At 41.9% G+C, this 21,855-nt stretch overlaps 1 protein-coding gene across 1 annotated transcript in view; it reads right to left on the reverse strand.

The window, feature by feature from the left end:
• LOC123821769 (prolyl endopeptidase) overlaps positions 1–21,855 on the reverse strand; it is a 105,369-nt gene that overhangs the window by 31,665 nt on the left and 51,849 nt on the right. The window contains exons 8-10 of the mRNA XM_045843495.1: positions 19,557–19,748; positions 16,051–16,248; positions 10,318–10,421 (exon numbers count right to left, since the gene is read on the reverse strand). Coding sequence (XP_045699451.1) covers positions 10,318–10,421; positions 16,051–16,248; positions 19,557–19,748 — 494 coding nt within the window. The remainder of the gene's footprint in view (positions 1–10,317; positions 10,422–16,050; positions 16,249–19,556; positions 19,749–21,855) is intronic.

The following is a 21,855-nucleotide window of genomic DNA, read 5'->3' on the forward strand; positions in this document are numbered from 1 at the left end:
CATGCCCTTTGTCCATTTTGTAATCAAGTTGTTTGTTTTTTGGGCATCAAGTTTTGTAAGTTCTTTATACATTTTGGATATTAACCCCTTATTAGATGTATCGGTAACATGTTCTCCCATTCTGTGGGTTGTCTTATTTTGTTGATAATTTCCTTTGCTGTGCAAAAACTTTTTAGTTCGATGTAGTCCCATTTGTTTCTTTGTTCTTTTGCTTCCCTTGCCTGGGGAGATATATCTGACAAAATATTGCTACAAGCAATCTGAGATTTTGCTGCCTAAGTTTTCTTCTATGATTTTTATGGTTTCAGGTCTAACATTTGAATCTTTGATCCATTTTCAGTTTATTCCTGTGTGTGGTGTAAGAAGGTAGTCAAGGGTTTAATTTTTCTGCATGTATCTGTCCGATATTCCCAACATCATTTATTGAATAAACTATCTTTAGCCCATTGTATGTGCTTGCTTCCTCTCTTGAACATTGACTGGAAATGTGTAGGTTTATTTCTGGGATTTCTATTCTGTTCCCACTGATCTATCAGGTAGAGGCCTGTTTCCATGCCACTACCAGGTTGTTTTGAATACTATGGCCATATATGATAGTGTGATATTAGGTAGTGTGATTCCTCCAACTTTGTTCTTCTTTCTCAGTATCACTGTTGCTGTGTGGGGCCTTTTGTGGTTCCATATAAATTTTTGAGATATTTGTTCTAGTTCTGTGAAATATATCATTAGAATCTTGATAGGAATTGCATTTAACCTGTAGATTGCTTTGGGTGGCACGGACATTTTAATGATGTTGATTCTTCCTATCCACAAATACGGTATGCACTTCCACTTACTGTGTCTTCTTCAATTTCTTTCTTCAGTGTCTCAGAATTTTTTGAGTACAAGTGTTTTACATCCTTGGTTAGGTTTATTTCTAGGTATTTTATTCTTTTTGAAGAAATTGTGAATGGGATTGTTTTCTTAATTCCCCTTTCTGTTCATTCATTATTGGCAATAAGAATAAAACTAATTTCTCTATATTAAATTTGTATTCTGCTACTTTGCTGAATTCATTTATCAGTTCTAGTAGTTTCTTGGTGGAATAATTGGGGTTCTCTATGTATAAGATCATGTCATCTACACATAAAGGCAGTTTTACTTCTTCCATTACAATATGGATGCCTTTTATTTCTTCTTCTTGTTTGACTGCTATGGCAAGAACTTCCAATACTATGTGGAATAAGAGAGGTGAAAAAAGGACATACCTGTCTTGTTCCCAGTCTTAAGGGGAACACTTCTAGTTTCTGCCATTGAGAATGATGCTGGCAGTGAGTTTGTGATATATGTAATATATGCTTGATATGTTCCCTCTTTTACCACCTTGCTGAGAGTTTTTATCATAAATGGGTGCTAGATTTTATCAAATGCTTTTTCTTCATCTACTGATATGATCATGTGGTTTTTATCCTTCATTTTGCTTACGTGGTGAACCACATTCATTGGTTTGCAAATGTTCTACTGACCTTGCATTCCTAGAATAAATCTTGCTTGATCATGGTGGATGATCTTTTTGATGCACTGCTTTATTCAGTTCGCTAAAATTTTGTTGAGGATTTCAGTGTCTATGTTTATCAGGGATATTGGTCTATAATTTTATTTCTTTGTAGCTTTTATCTGGTTTTGGAATTAGGATAATGTTAGCCTCATAAAATTAGTCTGGGAGTCTTCCCTCCTCTTGAATTTTTATGAAATGGCTTGAGAAGGAAAGGTGTTAGTTATTCTTGGAATGTTTGGTAAAATTCACTCATGAAGCCATAGGTTCAAGGTTTTTGTGTGCCAAAAGTTTTTTGATTACTGTTTCAATTTCACTAGGTGCAATATGTTTATTCAGATTCTCTGATTCTTCTTTAGTTTTGGAAGATTGTATGTTTCTAGTTATTATCCATTTCATCCAGGTTGTCCAATTTGTTGGCATATAGTTGTTCATAATATTTTCTCAAAACCCTTAGTACTTTTTTGGTGTCAGTTGTTGTTTCTCCTCTTTCATTTCTGATTTTATTTATTGGAGTCCTTTCTCTTTTTTTCATGTGGGTCTGCTTAAAAGTCTGTCGATCTTGTTTATCTTTTCAAAGAACCAGCTGATGGATTCACCAATCATTTATATGATTTTTTTAGACTCTATTTCATTTATTTCTTTTTTGACCTTTATTATTTCCTTCCTTCTACTCAGTTTGAGCTTTATTTGTTGTTCTTTTTCAAGTTCCTTTAAATGTGAAATTAGATTATTTGAGTTTTTTCTTGGTTTTTTTTTTTTTTTGAGATAGGCTTGTAATGCTATGAATTTCTCACTTAGGGTTGCTCTCCCAGTTTCCCACAGATTTTGGATCATTATGTCCTCATTTTCATGTTTCAAGGTATTTAATTTCTTCCTGATCTCGTTGACCCATTCATTGTTTAAGATGTGCTATTTAGCTTTCATGGCTGCATGTTTTTCAGTGTTCTTGTGATTCATTTCTAGTTCCACAGCATTGTAGTCAGAGAAGATGCTTGGTATGACTTCAGTCTTCTTCAATTTACTGAGACATGTTTTGTGTCCTATCATGGAGTCTATCCTAGAAAACATTCCGTGTGTACTTGAAAAGTATGTATATTCTGCCGCTTTAGGGTGAAGTACTCTTAATACATCAAATAAGTCCATTTGATCTAGTGTGTCGTTTAAGGCCACTGTCTCTTTGTTGATTTTATCCCTGGAAGATCTATCCATGGAAGTCAATGGGGTGGTAAAATCCACTACTATGACTGTGTTTTAGTTGATTTATCTCTTTATGTCCACCAAGACTTGCTTTACACATTTAAGTGTTCCTGTGTTGGGCATGTAAATGTTTACTAGGGTTATATCCTCTTGTTGGATTGGTTCCTTTATCATTATGTAGTGTCCTTCTTTGCCTCTTACTATAGCCTTGGTTTTAAAATCTCTTTTGGCAGATATAAGTACTGCTAACCCAGATTTTTTTCTTTTACATTTGCGTGAAATATTTTTTCCCAACTCCTTACTTTTAGTCTGTATCTTTTGATCTGAGATGGGTCTCTTGTAGACAGCCTATATATGGATCTTGTGTTCTTATCCATTCAGCTACCCTCTGTCCTTTGGTTGGAGCATTTAAGCCATTTACATTTAAGGTAACTATTGATAGGTACATATGTAGTGCCATTTTAATGTCAGACTGTTTTCCTGTTTTGTTTTTTTTTTTTTCTCTTTTTCTCTTCCTCCTCCCCCTCCTTATTGAAGCAAGCCTTTTAACATTTGTTGTAGTAGTGGTCTGGTTCTAACAAATTCCTTTAGCTTTTTCCTGTCTTGGAAGCTCCTTATTTCTCCTTTGATTTTAAATGATAGCCTTGCTGGGTAGAGTAGCCTTGGTTGTAGGTCCTTGCTTTTCATTACTTTGAATACTTCACTCCACTCCCTTCTGGCCTCAGATGTTTCTGTTGGGTAATCAGATGAGAGTCTAATTACTGCTCCCTTGTAGGTAACTACCTGGTTGTAGGTAACTACCTGCTTTTCTCTTGCAGCTTTTAAGATTCTATTCTTGTCTTTAAACTTTGTCATTTCAATTATGATGTGTCTTGGCGTAGGCCTCTTTGAGTCCAACTTGTTTGGGACTCTCTGAGCTTCCTAGACTTGTGTGTCTTTTTCCTTTACCAAACTATTAAAGTTTTCAGTCATTATCCCTTCAAATACATTCTCGATCCCTTGCTCACCCTCTTCTCCTTCTGGTATTCCTATGATGCAGATGTTATTCTACTTCATGTTGTCCAAAATGTTTCTTAAGCTTTCCTCATTTTTTAAAAGTTCTTTTTTCTTTTTGTTGCTCTGCTTGGGTATTTTTGTCTGCCTTACCTTCCAAGTCACTGATGTGGTCCTCCACTTCATCTAACCTACTGCTTTTTCTTTGCAGTGTATTATTTATTTCAGATATTGCATTCTTTATTTCTGGCTGGTCCCTTTTTATAGTTTCTATGTCTTTTTTCATGTGGTTGAGAATTCTTTATCATTACTCTAAACTCTCTATTTGATAAATTGCTTACCTCCATTTCATCTAGTTCATCTTCTGGAGAATTCTTTTGACCTTTCATTTAGGGTTTCTTTGTCTTCCCATTTTGGCTACTTCTTTGTATTTTCCACCTTATATGTTAAACTAATCAGTGATATAGCCTCAAGCTATAATTAGCAGTCTGTCTTAAGCACCACAGGGTGAGGCAGAGTAATTACTGTGGGTGGGGTTATTGCTTTTCCTCAGGCTGATGCCACTTGGAGAGGAGTGCTCTGCCTGAGAAAGATGGCTTCTGCAGTAGGGGAATGACTCAGTGAAGGAATCCTGGGGGCTGTTCCTCTAGTTCTCTCCCCAGAGCCACCAAACCCAGACTCACCTCAAGCATTTCTAGTCTACTCTGTCCTCTCTCTGCCACAGCCCAGCGTCGTAAGTGGCTGCAAATGAAGTTTTGTACTTTGGCCCTTTAAGAGGCTCTCTGTGTCTCCAGTTGTCTCTCCCTGGCAGACAGAAACTGCAGCTTTTCATAGCTGGGTGTTATCTGGGTTCCTTTCAGGAACCCTCCGGCCGCTGAAATATCCCTCTGGAACTTCAGCTGCCACCATGGGAGCCCAGCCAGCACTCTTGTGTCTCCTCCACACTCCCTACCAGTCTGGTTGTGGTGAAGTGGTTTCTTCTGTCTGTCCTTGGTTATAAGGCTTCTCTCCAGCTAGTAGTCAGTTGGTTATTTGCGATGATTTCTCTACAATTTAGTTGCAATTCCAGGTTGGTCCTGGGAGGAGGTTAGTGTAGCTTTCACTTACTCCTCCACCATCTTGGATCTCCAAACACACTTTTAGAGGTAAGGCATCTTAAGGATTTAGAGGCCTTTTATTCTAACTTGTTTATTTTAGAGGTGAAATAAGTCCAAACCAAAAAGCAACTGAACTATAGAGAGTGCAAATAACTTATCCTGAGAATGAAATGTGCAGGATTAGCACAGCTCTGGAGTTCTACATTCTTGTCTTGGCTCGGTCAATGTTTGGGAACATTGATTGAGTTTTAATTTCCTCATTTGTAAAATGAGAGAGCTCAGCTAGATAAACGCCGATGTAATTGGAAGGCATATGACTTTGTCCAGAGCCTAAAACCATATTGGCAAAAAAAAATATACACTGAGGAAAAAGCATGAGAGGCAGCTATGAAATGAGGGACCTGCCCACCTCCTGAAAGGCTGATTCATACCATGCTTTCATTCCAGAAAGCAGGCCCCTCAAGGGTGACCTGTGTCCATTTCCTTTGTAGGTACATACAGGAGGGTGGTTAGAGTTGGTTATCCCAGGCAAGAATACTCAAGCACAGAATGAAACATCTGAAGAGCCAGCTGGACACTAAATTACATAGCTTTCTCATAATGCCAGAGGTCAAAATCACCCTTTATACTCATATCACACTTCTGCCAAAATTAAGACAAGAGTTCGGGAACTGGCTAAATTTAAAGCAGCTTTCTAATTGTAAGCACAGTGTCCCTCAAAAAGTTCTTTATGAAAATCTTCCCCCATTCATTCTTCACTAACATGTTTTGAAGATTTCTGAGAACATGGTGTTAGAGAAAACACTATCACTAGTTCAATAGCTCACCAAGGATGTGGATGAGTCAACATTCAAAAACCACATGCCACGTGCTCAGCAGAGTTCATGAGTATCAGAACACTAATCCTGTTCTGAGAACACGTTCTCCGAATGGGAAAGCCTGTATGCTACAATGACAGACTAGGCATCACCAAGGTTAGAAAAATCTATGTTAAGGAAAAACATTTCCACTCCTTTTACCCCTAGGCATCTTGGTAAACCCACAGAATCATCTAATTTTAACACTTCTGTTCATCTGCACAGCAAACCACTTTGGGATGTTCTTGATGTTTCAAAGGTATTATTTTGTACTATATTGACTTAAGTTTGTCTTTGCCTCATTAAATTGGCTCTTCCTTCTAAAAACTGTCTTTCATGAAATGTGGAAAACTGTTGTTAATGGAGTTTATTCACAGTATACTCAGTTCACTGTTCTTTTTCACGTCTGTAAGTTTTGTTTCATGTTGGGAGGAAAAATGCCAATCTCTCAGCTGGATGAACAAAAATGAGATACTGAGAAACCAAAAAGCTGCGTTTTTGCTACACATTTCTTCGTCATGCCACATTCCATCACAGCGCAAACACTATTCTTTCCACGGAGGTAACTGCCAAGGTCAACCCTGTATCACAGGAAACTGAGGGCATGAGTCCTTTCTTCTTGAATTTACTGTGAAATTATGAACTTACACTGCTACCAAAAGCAGAACCAGTCTCTGAGTGAAGGGTGGCAAAAAATCATTCAGGAGTCTTGGTGGGCCAGGAGGAGCTATGAAAGCACCCAGAGCCCATCCAGCTTCCACCTCTGCTGTGAAGACCTCCTCCCGGACCCGGCCAGCAGGGTCTCCCCAGTGCAGAGCAGACTGAGGCTTGCACCCTTCCCTCTGTCAGGGTGGGAATACCCTTGGGGTGTCTGACCTTTCAGATCTGTCTCAACCTTCCAGTCTGTCTACAAATTTCCAAAATTAACTTAGATAAATTAATATAAACTGTATGAAATTTCTCTATATTCAAACAGTACCACCCAGCATGGAATGTCATGTCATAAATATGTGTTGATGAACTAAATTTAACTAACATTTCCCTATTACTTCACTTTTGTTTAAAATAAAACATATTACTGATTATTAATGTAGACATATTTTTTCAGGTAAGTCACTTATTACTCAACCTGTTTAATTTCTAATGTTCAGTATTTCAACTTCTTTTTGAAGACAGGCACAGAGGTTCTAATCAAAACTACATGGTCATGCCATTCAAAATAGAAGGGAAAAGAAAAGATTAGTCATTTGTAGATTTGATAAACCTGTCCAAAACTAAATTCCTAATGTACCCCAGACTGGAAGAAAAATGAAGTGTTCCAGCATCTGACATTCAAAATTGTATTTCTGATACAGATCAATTTTCTACCCACAGCTGTAGTCAGGAATGGACAAAGGCTGTATCGGGAGTGGCCTTGTGTGTCTGTCAGCAAAATGCGATACCGTATCCCCCTCCCACCCCCGACCCAAGGCGCTCTGGGTCCCTGAGTGAGTGCAGATTACACAAAGAACAGCCCTCTGTGGCTTATGCAGCTGCAGTTTCTTTGACCCCTCCCTTCTTCTCTCTTTGGCTTAGTCTATCTCACCAGCTACACCACCAGGTAGTTGTGCACTGTCGTGACCGCCACAAACTGCACTGGCCAGCCATGCAGGGTCATCTGTGGTTGCAGTATTTGCTTCCAACAATGGTGCCTCTCACACTGCGAAAAGGAGTGGTGAACAGTCCAAGGATTGTCTTTTTAAATCACACATGAAGTGAATATAAACACTGGGGCCACGTGGAATCAAAAGCGGCATTACCCTAAAGTAACTGAAAACAAAAATAGAATATCTGTTTTCTATAGTGTTGCAGTTTCTAGTGCACAGCATCGGGATGCTCTCCCTTCAGGAACAGACCCCTTATAGAGCCCCTTCTACAGCGGTCGGTCACTGTAGGCGACACCACTGACAGCCTGACCAAAACGAAGAACATCTGTGACACTCACATTTCATGCCCGAGCTCTGCTGCACACACTTGAATCTCAGACAGTGCAAAATGGGTGTTGAGTGAAACAAGTCTACGGTGCCATGCACTTCAAAGGCACCTTTACACATGGGAGAATCCTGTTTTAATGACTCAGTGTGATATGCGCTGTGTGTAATCAACAGATACAAAATCTGCCATTGGCATCACAGAGGTGCTGCTCCGCCCACAGGCACAGCTCCCTTTTAAAACAAGGAGATGAAGAGCAGGGCGGGCAGATCTAAAACCAAGGTATTCTGCCCAGTTACCACCTCTTTAAATATTCACTGTGAATCTCTTCCCCCCTGCTGCTGCAGTACAAACAAAAGGTTGTAAGTATCTTTGTAGCTCCATGTCAGGGGAGTTTTCACTGTGAAGTGGAGAGTCAGGCAAAGGAATTCAGTGAATTTCCAATGACACAGGCAACGGGCCTTGCCCAAGTACATTTCCTCCCCAGTTTAACCTGGAAGTCTCAGGCTGCTGTGGGATCGGCTCAGAGACTTCCATTCCACACAAGCATGTGCTCAGCTGTAAAGTTTTATCTTTTCATTTACAACAGAAAACAACACATATTAGCTGGTATCTACTTTGTGTGTTACCTGTAAAGAATACTGGTATTATCAGACCCCCTAGCTATTTGATGGGAAGAACGAGTTTTGCAACCATCCTCACCGAGAAGAGTTAGTTGCTTGTGAGATGCTGCCTCCCTGACACTATTATTCCAGGTCCCCTTCTTCCCCAAACTGCACAGGTCACTGTACACCTGGGCAGTGCTGGTTTTGGGAAGATGGAAAAGAGGATTTTGTTTGTTAGTTTTTTACTATAAAACCTGAGGGACTGTGTACTAGAGATGAGGAGGACAAGACACAGGGGTCTCTTGTAGGCAACTTGGCCCAATTCTAGGGCAGCCAAGGCTGTACCTATGAGGGCAGAAGAGGGGATGGTCCCTGTGCCTGGGCATCCTGGCCACTGCAGACAGACCTACCCATACCCCCAAGGCTGGGGAGGCTCAGGCAATACCTGAATGTGGCCCTGAGATAGCCAAATGTTACAGTTGACAGGGGCAAATTTTGTATATCTGGAGAAAAGGGAAAACAGCAAAGAATGAAAGCCTAAAAGTGATTGCAACAGTCTGATACTGAATTAATAAACTGTGTAAGTACCAGACAGGGGCTACTGGCCCCCACAGGATCTCTCTTCAGGCAATGGCTCCCCCTGAAAATGAAAGAAGAAACAAGCCAAAGGCAACTAAAAGTCTATTGTATTTATTGCCAATACTGCCAGGAAAACATTCTATTTGACAGACACTTAATATAAATCATCTTGTATAATCCAACAGGAATCCTAAAAATAGATACTATTTCTATTTCACAGCTGAAAAAATTGTGGCAGAAAGGTTAAAGGACTTGCCCAATGTCACCCAACGAGGTTGTGCACGTCTCAGGCCTGACACAGCTTCATGACAAAGGCCCTATGCGGCTACTGAGAACATTCTGACTTTATAAATACTATTAATATATATCAGGGATCAGCACACTTGTTCCTAGAGGGCCCAACACTAAGTATTTTAGGCTTTGTGGGCCAGGCACTCCCTGTTGTGCCCACCCAGGTAAAGCGCTAAAGCAGCCGCAGGTACTACCTGAACAAACGGGTGTGGATGTTCTCCAATAACCTGGAGGCCAGTCTGCCAGCTCCCCAAACACATCAGGGACCTGGCAAGCTGCAGCTGGACCAGATCCTGCCCACCATTGCTTCTTGTAAACAGAGCTTTATTTTTTTATGATTGAGATCTAGCCCTCCATCTAGACTATTTCTAGACTGTGAAGAATAATTCACCACAATAAAATAATGCCCTAGTTTCACAGAAGCATTCTTGGGAGCATCCAGTGCTCTTTGTTCTAACCTTCCTCCATCCCTAAACTCCTAGTCTTTGGTCTGTGTGTCCCGCCCTCCAGGTGGGAGAGCCCTCATAAACACCTGGTACCTGACAGGTTACCTCTCACTGCAAGGGAGCAGAGACATTCTGTCCCATCAATCAGTAAGTGATTCAGTTTCTGGGAAACTCAGTACCTTTGGGGAGCTGGATAGATACAAACGGATTCTTAACCTAAGAGGATGGTGACCAGAGACTGAGCTTGTGGTGCCATGACAATTAATTAATTACTTCATTCCTTCTAATATTCTATGTAGTACCAACTCTGTGCCAGGCAGAAATACACATGAACTTCAGACTGAAAAGACTGACTCATAGCACTTGAGTAAATACTTTATATAGAACAAATCTGTGTTATTATTTATGACACCACAAGACTTGAGCTAGAACACAACCCACTCTCAAGCAAACAGACTAATACAGACAAACTGTGTTGCTTTGATAGCTACTGGGGGTAAGATCCCCCAGACAAGGGACTCTGGCATCCTGTCAGAGTGCGGCTCTGGGAGAACTTGTAAGCTCTGGGAGGGCCGGGACTGTGCCTGGCGCGATGCCCAGAAATAGCAGGGGCTCCAAGCACATCTGTCATCCATATTACTGTGGATTGCCTCCATAGCTTCCGACAGGCTGGGATGTGAATGGCCCCTGCCTGAAAGCCAGCTTTTCCAATTCACATTATCAAGAGCAAACACTCCTCCATACCTGGACTGTCTGGTAATTGGAAGCATCGATTCCTTTCACAGTCACCTCTCGGAAGACTTTTGGCTCTAGTTCCTCTTTGGTAAGATCACAGTGATAAATGATGCCTAGAAGGAAGCAGAAGTCTTAGTTTAGTCCACGAACTCACTAGATACAAGGGGAGCAAGGATCACCAAGCATAATCAGATGCCATAAGGAGTGAGAGCAGAGCATTGAGGACTATGAGAAGAGGTAAAAATCCTAACTGTGGAAACTTATCAGGTCTTTTCCACGCCATGTCATTCAGAAGTACAGGTAAAAAAACAACAACAACAAAAAAACCCCACAAAAACAAACGTGGGAAACTTCAAGTAGAGCCATTTTATCTGAGAGTCAATTAAGACAGAAAACTCAAATGAGCTGCCTAAAATCAACAGCCAGTCAGGGGTCTCCTGATGGCAATCTGAGGCTCTTGCTACCTACCCAATAGCCACGCCTTCATGGACATGGGAGAGCAGTCAGGGACCGCAGATGATCGGGGAGCCATTTTTGAATTACTTGTTTAAAAATCCTTACCTGGGATATGTTTGTGGATTTTAGAAAGACAGGAAGGGAGAGAAAGGAAGGAAGGAAGGGAGGGAGGGAGGGAATGAATCACTGATTGGTTGTCTCCCATATGTGCCCCAACCAAGGATCAAACTTGCAACCTAGGCCTATGCCCTGACCAAGAATTGAACCCGTGATCTTTCTGTATGTGGGATGATGCTCTACCCAACTGAGCCACCAGGTCAGGGCATCGCATTGCTTTTTACATTTTGATTATCCCTGTAATTCTGCACAACAGAAATTGAAAAATGTGCACCAAGATTTCCAGCTTATTTAACCATTAATTAAAATTCCATTTCCTGAAGTTAATGCTACTACACTTTAACATTTAAGAACTAAATCCAAGAAACAATAAGTAAGATGAGTCCTACTGTTTGAAAACAACACTGTTGTGGTTTATGAAACAGAATTAGTCATCCAGAGTGTCTGGAGCGCAAACAGCCCCGCCACGTAACACCTTAAACGTGTGCTGTCAAGTATGTGAAAAACCGATCTAGTGATCCCCATACTTGCTGGGAAACCAGAGATCACGTGTCTCACAGGGCACATTCTACTTGATTGATCTGGTATTGAAATGGTGGCTTGTTTTCTTTCTCAATGCCTCTATGTTCTTCACAAACAGTTGAGAAACAATACTCTGCCCCCACCCGCTGGCAAAGAGCAGTACACTTAGATTCCTTAACAGCAAGACTGCTAATCCCCAAGAATGTGATCTTAATTGTCACACTAACAAATTATTTCAGGCACTGTAACAGGCGTATGACTGACACTGATGGGGGGGGGTGGGATATGTAACCTGACTGTAGTCCTGACCTTCTCCACCAAGCCTACACGTAAAGTCTAACTTCAGTACTTCCAAACTACACTCTGGGCATATGGTGACCTTCTGTAGATGAACGTGATCCTGAGGCTGAAGGCCATCTTCAGATATATGTGAATTTTTGAAAAGCTTCTTGATCAGTTCCTGCCCCCTTCCACAAAATACACAAAAATCTGAATCTTTGAAGAAAGAAACCACATCCAACCTGACAATGAAGAATAGAGACAGCAGAGCAAGCACGTGCCATCTGAGCACCTGCCTCACCCTGGTGCCGCTGCTGCCTCTAGCACAGGGACGGACAGGGACTCCCAGCTCTGACCGTTATGGGCCAGTGAGCTGAGTCAGACAAGTCACCAAAGCCCTAGAATGCGAAATCCCTAGTGAAAGACAATGGATAAGAAACACACTCTAAGTGCCTATTTATCTAGAAAAAAACTGAGACAAATCCTCTAACAGTGGAATGAAGTAAATATACCACAGGGGCTCGCTACTGCCTGACCTCTACTCTCCTGTACTCTTAGAGGAGGCTGGGTTAATCCTGAAGGTAGAACTGCTTAATACGTGTGATCAATACTCTCTATTTACAGATCCATCTGGGTTAGGCCAGGTTAGCCATTTACCACTCACACTGTAATGTGAATCCTTATAATGTAATGATGCTTTGTGTCCTAATTTGGCTCCTGAAGCACAAAGGAAGGGGTAGTTTGGAGAAAACATCCTAGAATCATGAACCAGGGAGAACTGGTTAGGTGATCTCTAGGAAATCAACTTCAAAACTGAAGGATGAAAGAGAGAATTAGATCACAGAAGTCCCTTAAGGTGTCTGGACCTAGGAGACAGGCCTCTGATGAAAATAAGTGCTTTAATAAGGTTATTTTTGCAATAGGAAAGAGTTAGGGGTGATCAGCTGGGATGTTCCTGCTATAATCCAAAATAAATGCAAGGAGCTAAAAGAATGGGAGTTAGGAAGATGGGTAACTCTAGGAGAAACTGTGAAAGAAGTATCAGAGGGATGTGAAACAATGGATATGTAAAGAAAAGGCAAAAGAACTTTGCAAAAGATGACCCAGATACATACTGTTTTATCTGATTCTACGTTGAGTTTTAAGGTTTTTAAAAGAAAAAACCCCCAAAACTAAAACAAGTCTCTTAAAAACTTTTGTGTTCCTTGGTATTTACCAACAGGAGTTGAAAACTTATTCATGCCCCCACAAAAACCTGCTCGTGGATGTTTACAGCATCTTTACTCACGATTGCCAAAACTCAGAAGCAACTGTGAAGTCCTCAGTAGGTGAACGTGTAAATAAACAGTGCTCTGTCTGGACAATGAATATTATTTGGTGCTAAAAAGAAATGGGCTATCAAGTGATGAAAGAACATGAAGTAACCTTAAATGTGTATTATTAAGTGAAAGACGCCAATCTAAAAAGACTACATACTGTATGATTTCAATTACATGACGTTCTGGAAAAGAAAAAACTATAGAGAAAATAAAAAAAAATCGGTGGTTGCCAGGGGTTGGGTGGTGGGGGAGGGGTGAAAAAACGGGGTACAGAATTTTTAGGGCAGTGCAAATATTCTGTGGGACACTGTGATGATGGATACAAGACAGTATACATTTATCTAAACCCACAGAATGTGTATCACATGAACGAACCCTAAAGGTAAATTACGGACTTTGGGTGACGCTGCTGGGTCAATGTTAGTTCACTGGTTGTAACAACTTGAACACTCTGGAAGGGGGTAACCTTGACAATGGAGGAGCCTATGCACATATGGCAGCAGGGGTTACACGAGAAATCTCTCTCTCCACCTAGCCTTTAATTCTGCTGTGAACCTAAATCTGCTCTAAAAAATAGTCTGGATAGTTTTTTTGTTGTTTTTTTTTTTTGCCTTTTTCAAACAGCCGGGGAAGATTAGTTTCTCATCACTGTTTCCCAGAGCCATGCGCCTGGGGCTGCTGTACTGGATTAGGACAACATGCAAGTCTATCTGGAGCTAACCTTAGACAACCCTCCGAGGTTTCCTGAGTACAAAATTAATCGGCTCAACCACTAAGTGGTTGGAGCCGCAGGGAGTGAGAGCATTGCGCTCCAAACTGCCCTGGCTGCCTGTTTCCTCCCAGGGCATTTTGTGTGACTCAAGGTACAAATGTCCTAAGTGGCTTGGGCTCAAGGCACATCTTAATTATGTACCTCTATGGGGACAACCATCAGTTGTGGCATAAACCTGCCAGATGTATCACATGTCCGCAGCAGCTGGAGCTGCAGTTATTTTTGGCCCTGGGGCTTTCCTTATAATTTCGTATCTCTGTTGTTTACTGCAGCAGTGGACAGCTAACCTTTAGAGACCAGGGTGAGGAACCCTTTAAGGTGGTATGCATGCGTACGGATGTATATACACACACATGCTGACAATTCCTGCTTTCAAGAGACCTAATTTGATTATCTGATGACCATTTTTATACATGGACCAAAAGGCCTAGGTCTGGAAGTCTTGTTCTCTGGTTTTAGATATCAAATCGCATTAAAGAGAGAAAAAACAAAGATGGAGGCAAACTGACATACAAAGGAAAGAACAAAGCATTATGGTAACAAATTAAAGCTTGTTCAGAAGCAGCCTGGCAGTGCAGAACTAAGAACACACTTCTCTTTTCAAACTTCACAGCCACAGTCACGGGTAACATTTCATTGCTTGGCACACAACCCACCGCTTTCCACTGGGACAATGAGTCCTTTCTTGCCCAGGTAATGACGAGCTTGTTCCTGAAATAAATGGCCCACATGGGGTCACTCAAGGAGGTTTACAGGCCTTTGGTGACCCTGGCTTTTATTAAGAGCAGGTGAGTCACACCCTCTTCTGTTCTTCACATTGTCCTTTATCCATTTCAGTGGTTCAAGCTATGAGATTTTCCAGTGTAAAATTTCTACAACCAGTGTAACTGGAGCAACTAAACTATGAACGTTACCGTAGTGGGCGAGAATATCTGGAGGAAACTGGCTTTTCCGGGTTCCTGTCCATGGGCTTGCTGCTGCACCCCAGTCCCTGTGGGAGAGGGGTGAGGCGCAGGACTTCCCAACATGGGGTTCTTAACCTGTCAGTCACTGGCTCCCAGCCTGGTTTCCACGACTGGTGGGCACTTTTCCTAGCCTGCCAGCTCCTCTGAAGGGCACGGGGAAGGAAAAGCCTGCTGTGTGCCCCAGGTGCACCATCGGACCGACTCAGAGAGCGCTCTTCTGGTTTCAATATCCCTGATGGCAACCTGTCAGACGATCGGATTCCTGTGAATGGCTTGCCCTGTGACTCTGAGGCACACACACAGAATGCAGATGAGACATCACTGTCTTCTGGCCAAACCCCAGGAAGGAGACAGAGCTACTTCAGCCCGCCCAGCTCTCCCCGAGGTCTGCTTTATTTGCCAAGGACCACACTATTGCAACAAAAATGGGTAAGACAAAAAGGGCTATGGAGGAACTTGAAAAGCAAACAAGAAAACGTGCAGAAATTTTTTTCAGCCAGAGGGGTTTTAGGATAGGGTCTACTCGGGCAAGTGCAAACTACCAGCTGGACAGGTGCCTAGGACAGATGAGAGCATGCGCGTGGCTTCAGCTGTAACAGAACAATGTAGCCAAGTGGAGAAGGGTGAAAAACCAAAGCAAAGTGAGCACGACCAACTCAAAACGGCAGAATTTATTCTCAGTTTGTCCTAGAAAACAACTTCTACTGTCAGATGTGACTATTGATTTTTATTTTAAGCTTTTGTTGTCTGCACCACATGTGCCCTGGTACATGTAAACCAAGGCTGAATCTAAGGTCGTACTTGTTCATGTTAGTTTTTTAAGTCAATCTAGAGAACAACAGTTGGTCCTGTCCCCAGAACACAGGCTCAGGATACATGATTAACGACAGTGCACTTTAGGCGGCTGCATGTCCCTTTTTTCTGAGCATCTGTTTTACTGTTTTGTTTCCATGAAATGACTTGGCTATAATACAGCATATGTGATTTTCAATAACAGCATTATACTCCCATTTCCCAAAAGAAACCCAAACATTAGTCTGACTTTTTCTTTGTTTAATCCTCACCCGAGGATATGTTCATTGATTTTACAGAGAGAGGAAGGGAGAGAGAGAAGAGAGGGGAGAAAGAGAGAAATATCAATTGATTGCCCCCAGCACGTGTCTCAACCAGGGATCAAACCTGCCCCCTAGGTATGTGCCCCGATCAGGGATCCAACCCGCAACCCCTTAGTGCACGGGACGACACGCAAACCAACTGAGCCACGGGGCCAGGACTAGTCTGATTTTTAAACTGAACCACACTGGACTCTCACCTGGAGATAAGAAGGAAGTAAACTGGTAAAAGATTTCAGTGTCCTTCTTCTGACCGCTGTACCCCACAATGCTGCCAACCTCGAGTGGGAAGGTCTTCAGGAGAGTACCCGTGGCCAGGTCGTGAAGCTGCAGGATGTTCTTCACATCATGGAGGTAGCACAACACCAAAAAGTCAGACCTGACGCAAGCTACCCATTCTGAAAAGATAATAACAGATCAAGGCCAACGTCGTTCTGAAAAGGGACGGAAAGCACACTGATGACATCTCTGCTGTGCTCCGCAGCAATGAGGCCGCAAAGTGATTTAAAAATGCTTCCAATTATTCGTCTCGTTTCCAGCACATTCCTTTAATAAATGGTTATCATTGTTATGTCTAGAGGAAACAAAATATTCTCCACCTTGGGCCAGGAGCTTTTGATTATGTAGATAATATGTGTATTATAAATTACCCCGCCTATCTATTTTGGGCTCAGTGTCATGCCACAGAAGACACAAGACAGTCAAATCAAACCAGGTGGGGATCAAGTCTGGAGATGTAAGAAAATAAATGAAAGGCATTTCTCAAGAAGATTGCCCAGGACTTGGTGAAATGGGGAAATGGAAAGTAAGGTAGAGAGATGACCCCTCCTCCACTCCCAGGGCTGCAATGTCAGTAATGTTGCTGTTCTCCGGCAGAGCTGGGAGAGTGGGGCTGAGCAGGGGGACGGGGAAGGAGGAAACAGAGGGGCAGGCACAGAACACAACCCACTTCATTCTGGACAAGATTAGCCTGAGTCGGGGCCGGGCCTTCCGAAGGGAGAGATGCTGGCATGAATGGGAGCCGGGATGGGGCTGCAGCTAACAGCTCGAACGTGTGGACAGGAAGCAGCTCTTGGGTTTCATGGTGGGAAGTGTGGTTGTGGGATCCTGGACACTGCTTATTTTTTAAAACCCACAGAACTAGTAGTTCATGTTTAAAACATTATCAGTTTTCATCACAAGCAAGGCATCAGTCAGAGGGAAATGGGAGGATCCCCAGAGGCTTCGACCTCATTGGGTTGTTTGGACTACCACAGCAAACTTTCCCTCCAGTGAAGACATAAAGACGAACTTCTACAGCTGAAAGTCATTTGCTCATTTTCCAATACAATTTTCCTTTAAAAAGTTCCTCAATCGAATAATGTATTTCATGTGGCCTTAAAGTTTTAAAGAAAGTATGGGGGGAAAAACAGAAGTAAATTACTTCTGTCAAAGAATCATTAATCTGTATTAACTACAAGTACATCAGAATTATAAAATAGAGTGAATGAGAAAAGTGCAAGGTGATTTGTAGACTGTCATTAATAAAAGCTCTGACTTTACAGCTGTATTTTATGAGTCATCTCTAGTTTTTATTCTCAATAGGGCATTCTGTGCGAATGATATATAGCAAATTCAACTGGGCTTCTCTTTGAATTGATGAGCTCTAAGAAATATTGAACGTTTCCCCTTTCCAGTCTGAAGAACTTATAATCTTCCAGAAGGAAGGTTATAAAAATACATCACTGAACCTAATCTCTAAGCAGTGATTTGCATTTCGTTAGATCTACAAGTGAAAGAGGATATCACCTTAAGGCATAGTCAAGCCATTTTTGTGGCTTTAAAGGGCAGAAAAGTCACATGCCTTGGGAGAGTTATATTTCTGATAGCACCCTATTCAACAATCACTGATCCAACCTGACTTGCACTTGAAAAACAGCCAGGGCACCCTACATGAAGACTTATGCTACTGAAGTCTCACTTGGACCTGCCAACAGGAGGTCAAGTTATGTGGCACTGAGGAAGCACTCACTAATGTCCGGCTATTATCACCCTTAGGGGGGCCAGTCTGTCTGTCTCAATTTGGCCACAAGCCAAACTCACTACCAACCTGATTCCTCACATGAAGATGTTAAAGGAAATGGCCAGAACCCTGATCCCTGACCCATGGATCCATCATCCACATATAAATGAGGGCAGAGAGTGAATGGAAGATTCTGAAGAGACAAGGGGAAGGATTTCCTTGGAAAGAGCCCAGTCATGCTGTAAGCTCCGTTCCTGCTGGGGAGAGCCAGCCTGAGAGACCAAAAACTGGTGCCTAATACAAACCTGAGAGGCGGAAGGGACTGGGGCTAGGACATGTAGAAGGCAGGAGAAGGGTGTGCTAAATACTTCAGGGGAAGAGCACGGATGGGCTGCTGCCCTGGAGGCGCAGATGTGGGTTTTGCAGGAAAGAGCAAGCATGAGGTCATCTTGGTTCTGTGCAACAGAACTGCCCGGATGGCTGTGGAGACCTCAGTACAGAAGAGGGCTGAAGGGCACAGCCACATACCCAGGAGTGGGGGAGAACCTCAAGGAAAGATCCAGAGTAGTGCTTCCTCCTGGGCCAAGATACATGCAGAAGGAAGGGCCCAGAGGGACACCATGGGCGGCCTTCCCTCAGACAGTCAGCGTGACCATCTGCACACCTGTTCCCTCTACCCACCACAGGAGGCCAGCTTTACACACCCGCCAGGCCCAGAGCAGCGGCCCTGAGCCAGGGGAGAAAGAGCCCCTTACTTTCTAGGACATGAACGTGGGTCTGCTGGACTCTGGCAGCTGTGCGCTTACCTCAATGACAAACACGTGTAAGGACTGTTTCATCTGACACAGGAGCCCTTTGCAGATCTCAAAAGGATTTATTTTCCTGATTATATACCGTACACCTTCCCATTTTGGGATGGCCCTAGCTTTTATCCCTGTCGAACCCATTTGCAGAAGTTCACCTCCAACTAGTAAACCCTTCATTGGCTTGAAGATAAATGGATTCTCCTTTTGTGTAAAAAAAAATTCTCCTGTTGTAGTGAAATTAGTGAGTCTTATTTTAATCAAATCCAGCTTCCAGGCTATAAAGCAGCATGCCATTTTTGGAAAATCAGAGAAAATGAATAAAAGGGAACTTAAAGGCACCCCGAAATGACTGCTGCAGAGGTGAGAGTCTCAAGAAGTTAGTGGGGCTCAGTGCACACAGCAGCAACTGCAATGCATTTCAACTAAATCCGACATTAGTCTATTCTCTTTCTAGTACAAGGACTGTAAACCCACTCTTTAATCTACAATTGGTATAATACAGCCAATTTGGCTTTTAGCTTTTGAATAGCCAAAGGTTATTCAAAAGCTAAAAGCTATGGGTTTCAAATTCAAATGATTTAAAAAATTAAATGTGTGACTATTATCAAACAATAACTACATGAAGATAACTGATTTTTTTTTTTTAAAAGCACCACCTTTGAAAGTCTGGATTCATACCTTCACAGTTATTACAAAGATCCTGCATAATATTGCAGTAAATGCAAAGATGTCATACAGTACACACTAGGTTGAATTATTCAGATACTTCATGCCCTGAAGTCAAGAGGTCGAAGGTTCTTTACCTTGTCATCAGTCACCAGAGAATGAGAGATGTACCAATTTGCCGACATTCTCATGAAAAACAACAGCACCGTTTTCAGGCAGCATGCAGTCTTACCTAAGACATCTTTCTCGTGCTCAGGAACAAGCACTTTCCATTTAGACTCCTCAGGATCCATGAAGTCGATGTTGATCACGCGGTAGTTGGGAGAATGGCGATTTGTCTTGAACGTGAACACTGTCCCCTCGTTGGTCACGTAGTCATATTCCCCTTCAAAGTTGTCAATCAGTTTCACCCACTTCAAGATTCCTGGGGAGAGAACGAGCATCCCTGTCACCTCCCCAGGGTGTGAAACAGCATGGTTTGTGTGTAGGGAAGGGAGGGCAGGTCTTGTGCGTTTATAAAACACAAAGTGGACACAATATATGGAAGATGTAAGGTTTTAGAAAGAGTGAGGACAAGTGTGGGTAAATTTTAAGGTTCTAAAAACTGTGAAGAAACATTTTTTTCCTGAAAAACCTGGCAATGAGGGAGAGTGAAGGACCTCTCCTCTCAGCCCAGCATCCCACATAATCTGGTAAATCCTTCTCTACCTGAGAGTGATCCCAGATCTGAGCACCTCTCTCTACCTCTTCTGTCGTCGCACCGTTCCAAACGTTCATCATCTCCCTCTGGGTCTCTGTTAGTAGCCGGGGATGATCCCATCACTCTAGGGGACATTTGGAAATGTCTGCAGACATTTTGGTTGTCACAACTTGGAAGGTGAGAGGAAGGCTACTATTAGAATCCAGAGTGTGAAGGCCAGAGAGAATGCTAAATGTGTTTCAGCACACAGGACAGCTCCTGCAACGAAGGATTAGCCTGCCCTGGTCGGCAGCCTCATGTCCAGTCTTTCCACAGCCACTCTGGATCTTTTCAATATAGTGGACACTGCAAACCTGTAATATCCTGAATTGGTTGATGTTGGTGCCCTTCTTAAAAACATCCCATTACTCTTTGAATAAAATCCGAATTCCTTTTTGTGGTCTCCTTGGTCTTGCACGTTACAGTCTTGCCCACTTAGCCAACCTCAGCTTGCTCCGACCTACACTGCACCTCTGTCCTCCAGCACCATTAGCCTTTGTTAAGCTCCTTAAAACGTGCTTTAGGACCTCGTGACAGGGCGCTTCCTCTGCCTGACCCCTCTCCAAGGCCCAGGCCATTTCTTCATAGCACTTATCTCAAGATATATATTCATTTCTTGTTTAAGATTTGTCTTTTCTATTCATTATTTAATACTCAGCACCTACATACAGTAGCAGATAGTTCAAAGGTGCAAAATAAAATTGGAGTTGAATAAAAGAAGGAACAACTTTCTAGTCCTTTAGTGCTGAGATCTAGTCTGGAGATGGTCATCACTAAAAACATATTAAATGTGGCTCCCTATTTAGTTAAATGTCTATCACTGTTTAAATGGCTTGCTAAATGACACTTTTAATATTAAAAAAGAAGCCACCAGAAAGACACCCATTTCACAGTGTATCAGACATGGATGCTCAGATTACATTTCAAAAGTTTTATAAACAAAACTTCTATGATTCTAAAGTATTGAAAGGCAATGCCAGATGCTAGCTATTCTCCAATCAATCTCCTAGCTTCAATTTCACAGTGAAATTGCTACATTAATTTGGATAGTTCATTTATATTCCTTGAATCGTTCAAGGCAATTTTATATTCATTATCTCACTCATCTCTGTAGCATAATATTTTTGTGTAATTGGTTGTTGAACTAAATTTATCAAGAAAAATATAATCCCATGGTAAAAAAAAAGTGAGTTTTTTTGCTCAGACCAACTGGATTAAAATGTCAGCTCCAACACTCCTTAGTTGCGTGACCTGAGCAATCTCTATGCCCCTGGAGAAGCCCCATTTCCTCAACTGTGAACTAGAACTAGAACTGGCAGATTAAAAAATTACTGTAAAGTGACTACTAATACCCACTCCACAACAAAACCTCAACAAATATTTTTAAGTAAACAGAAATTAAAGCTAATAATAAGATAAACAGTTTTTTTAAATCTATAGCTTTCTTACCTGCTAGCAATGATCAGTTAGAAGAGATCTGTTAAAATGTCCCTCTATAATTGTGGAATAATCAGTTAGAAATACAATGGGGCAACGGAAGGGCTCATTTACAATAGAGGCAAAATTCATTAAATACTTAGGAATGCACTCAACATGAAATGGGGGTGCTATATGAAGAAAGCTCTAAGATTCTTCTAAGGATTTAAAACAAGAATCTTCCAAGGAGTCTTAAAAAACAACAACAAAACAAACCAAACCTGAATAACTAGAAACACATACCATAACCCTAGATGGCAAGACTCAATATTTCAAAGATGCAAATAATCCCAGGGGAAATCTACAAATTTAACAC

Source organism: Phyllostomus hastatus, unplaced genomic scaffold (assembly GCF_019186645.2).
Source record: "Phyllostomus hastatus isolate PE091 unplaced genomic scaffold, TTU_PhHast_1.1 phas_contig_40, whole genome shotgun sequence".
In the NCBI taxonomy this organism is placed as follows: Eukaryota; Metazoa; Chordata; class Mammalia; order Chiroptera; family Phyllostomidae; genus Phyllostomus; species Phyllostomus hastatus.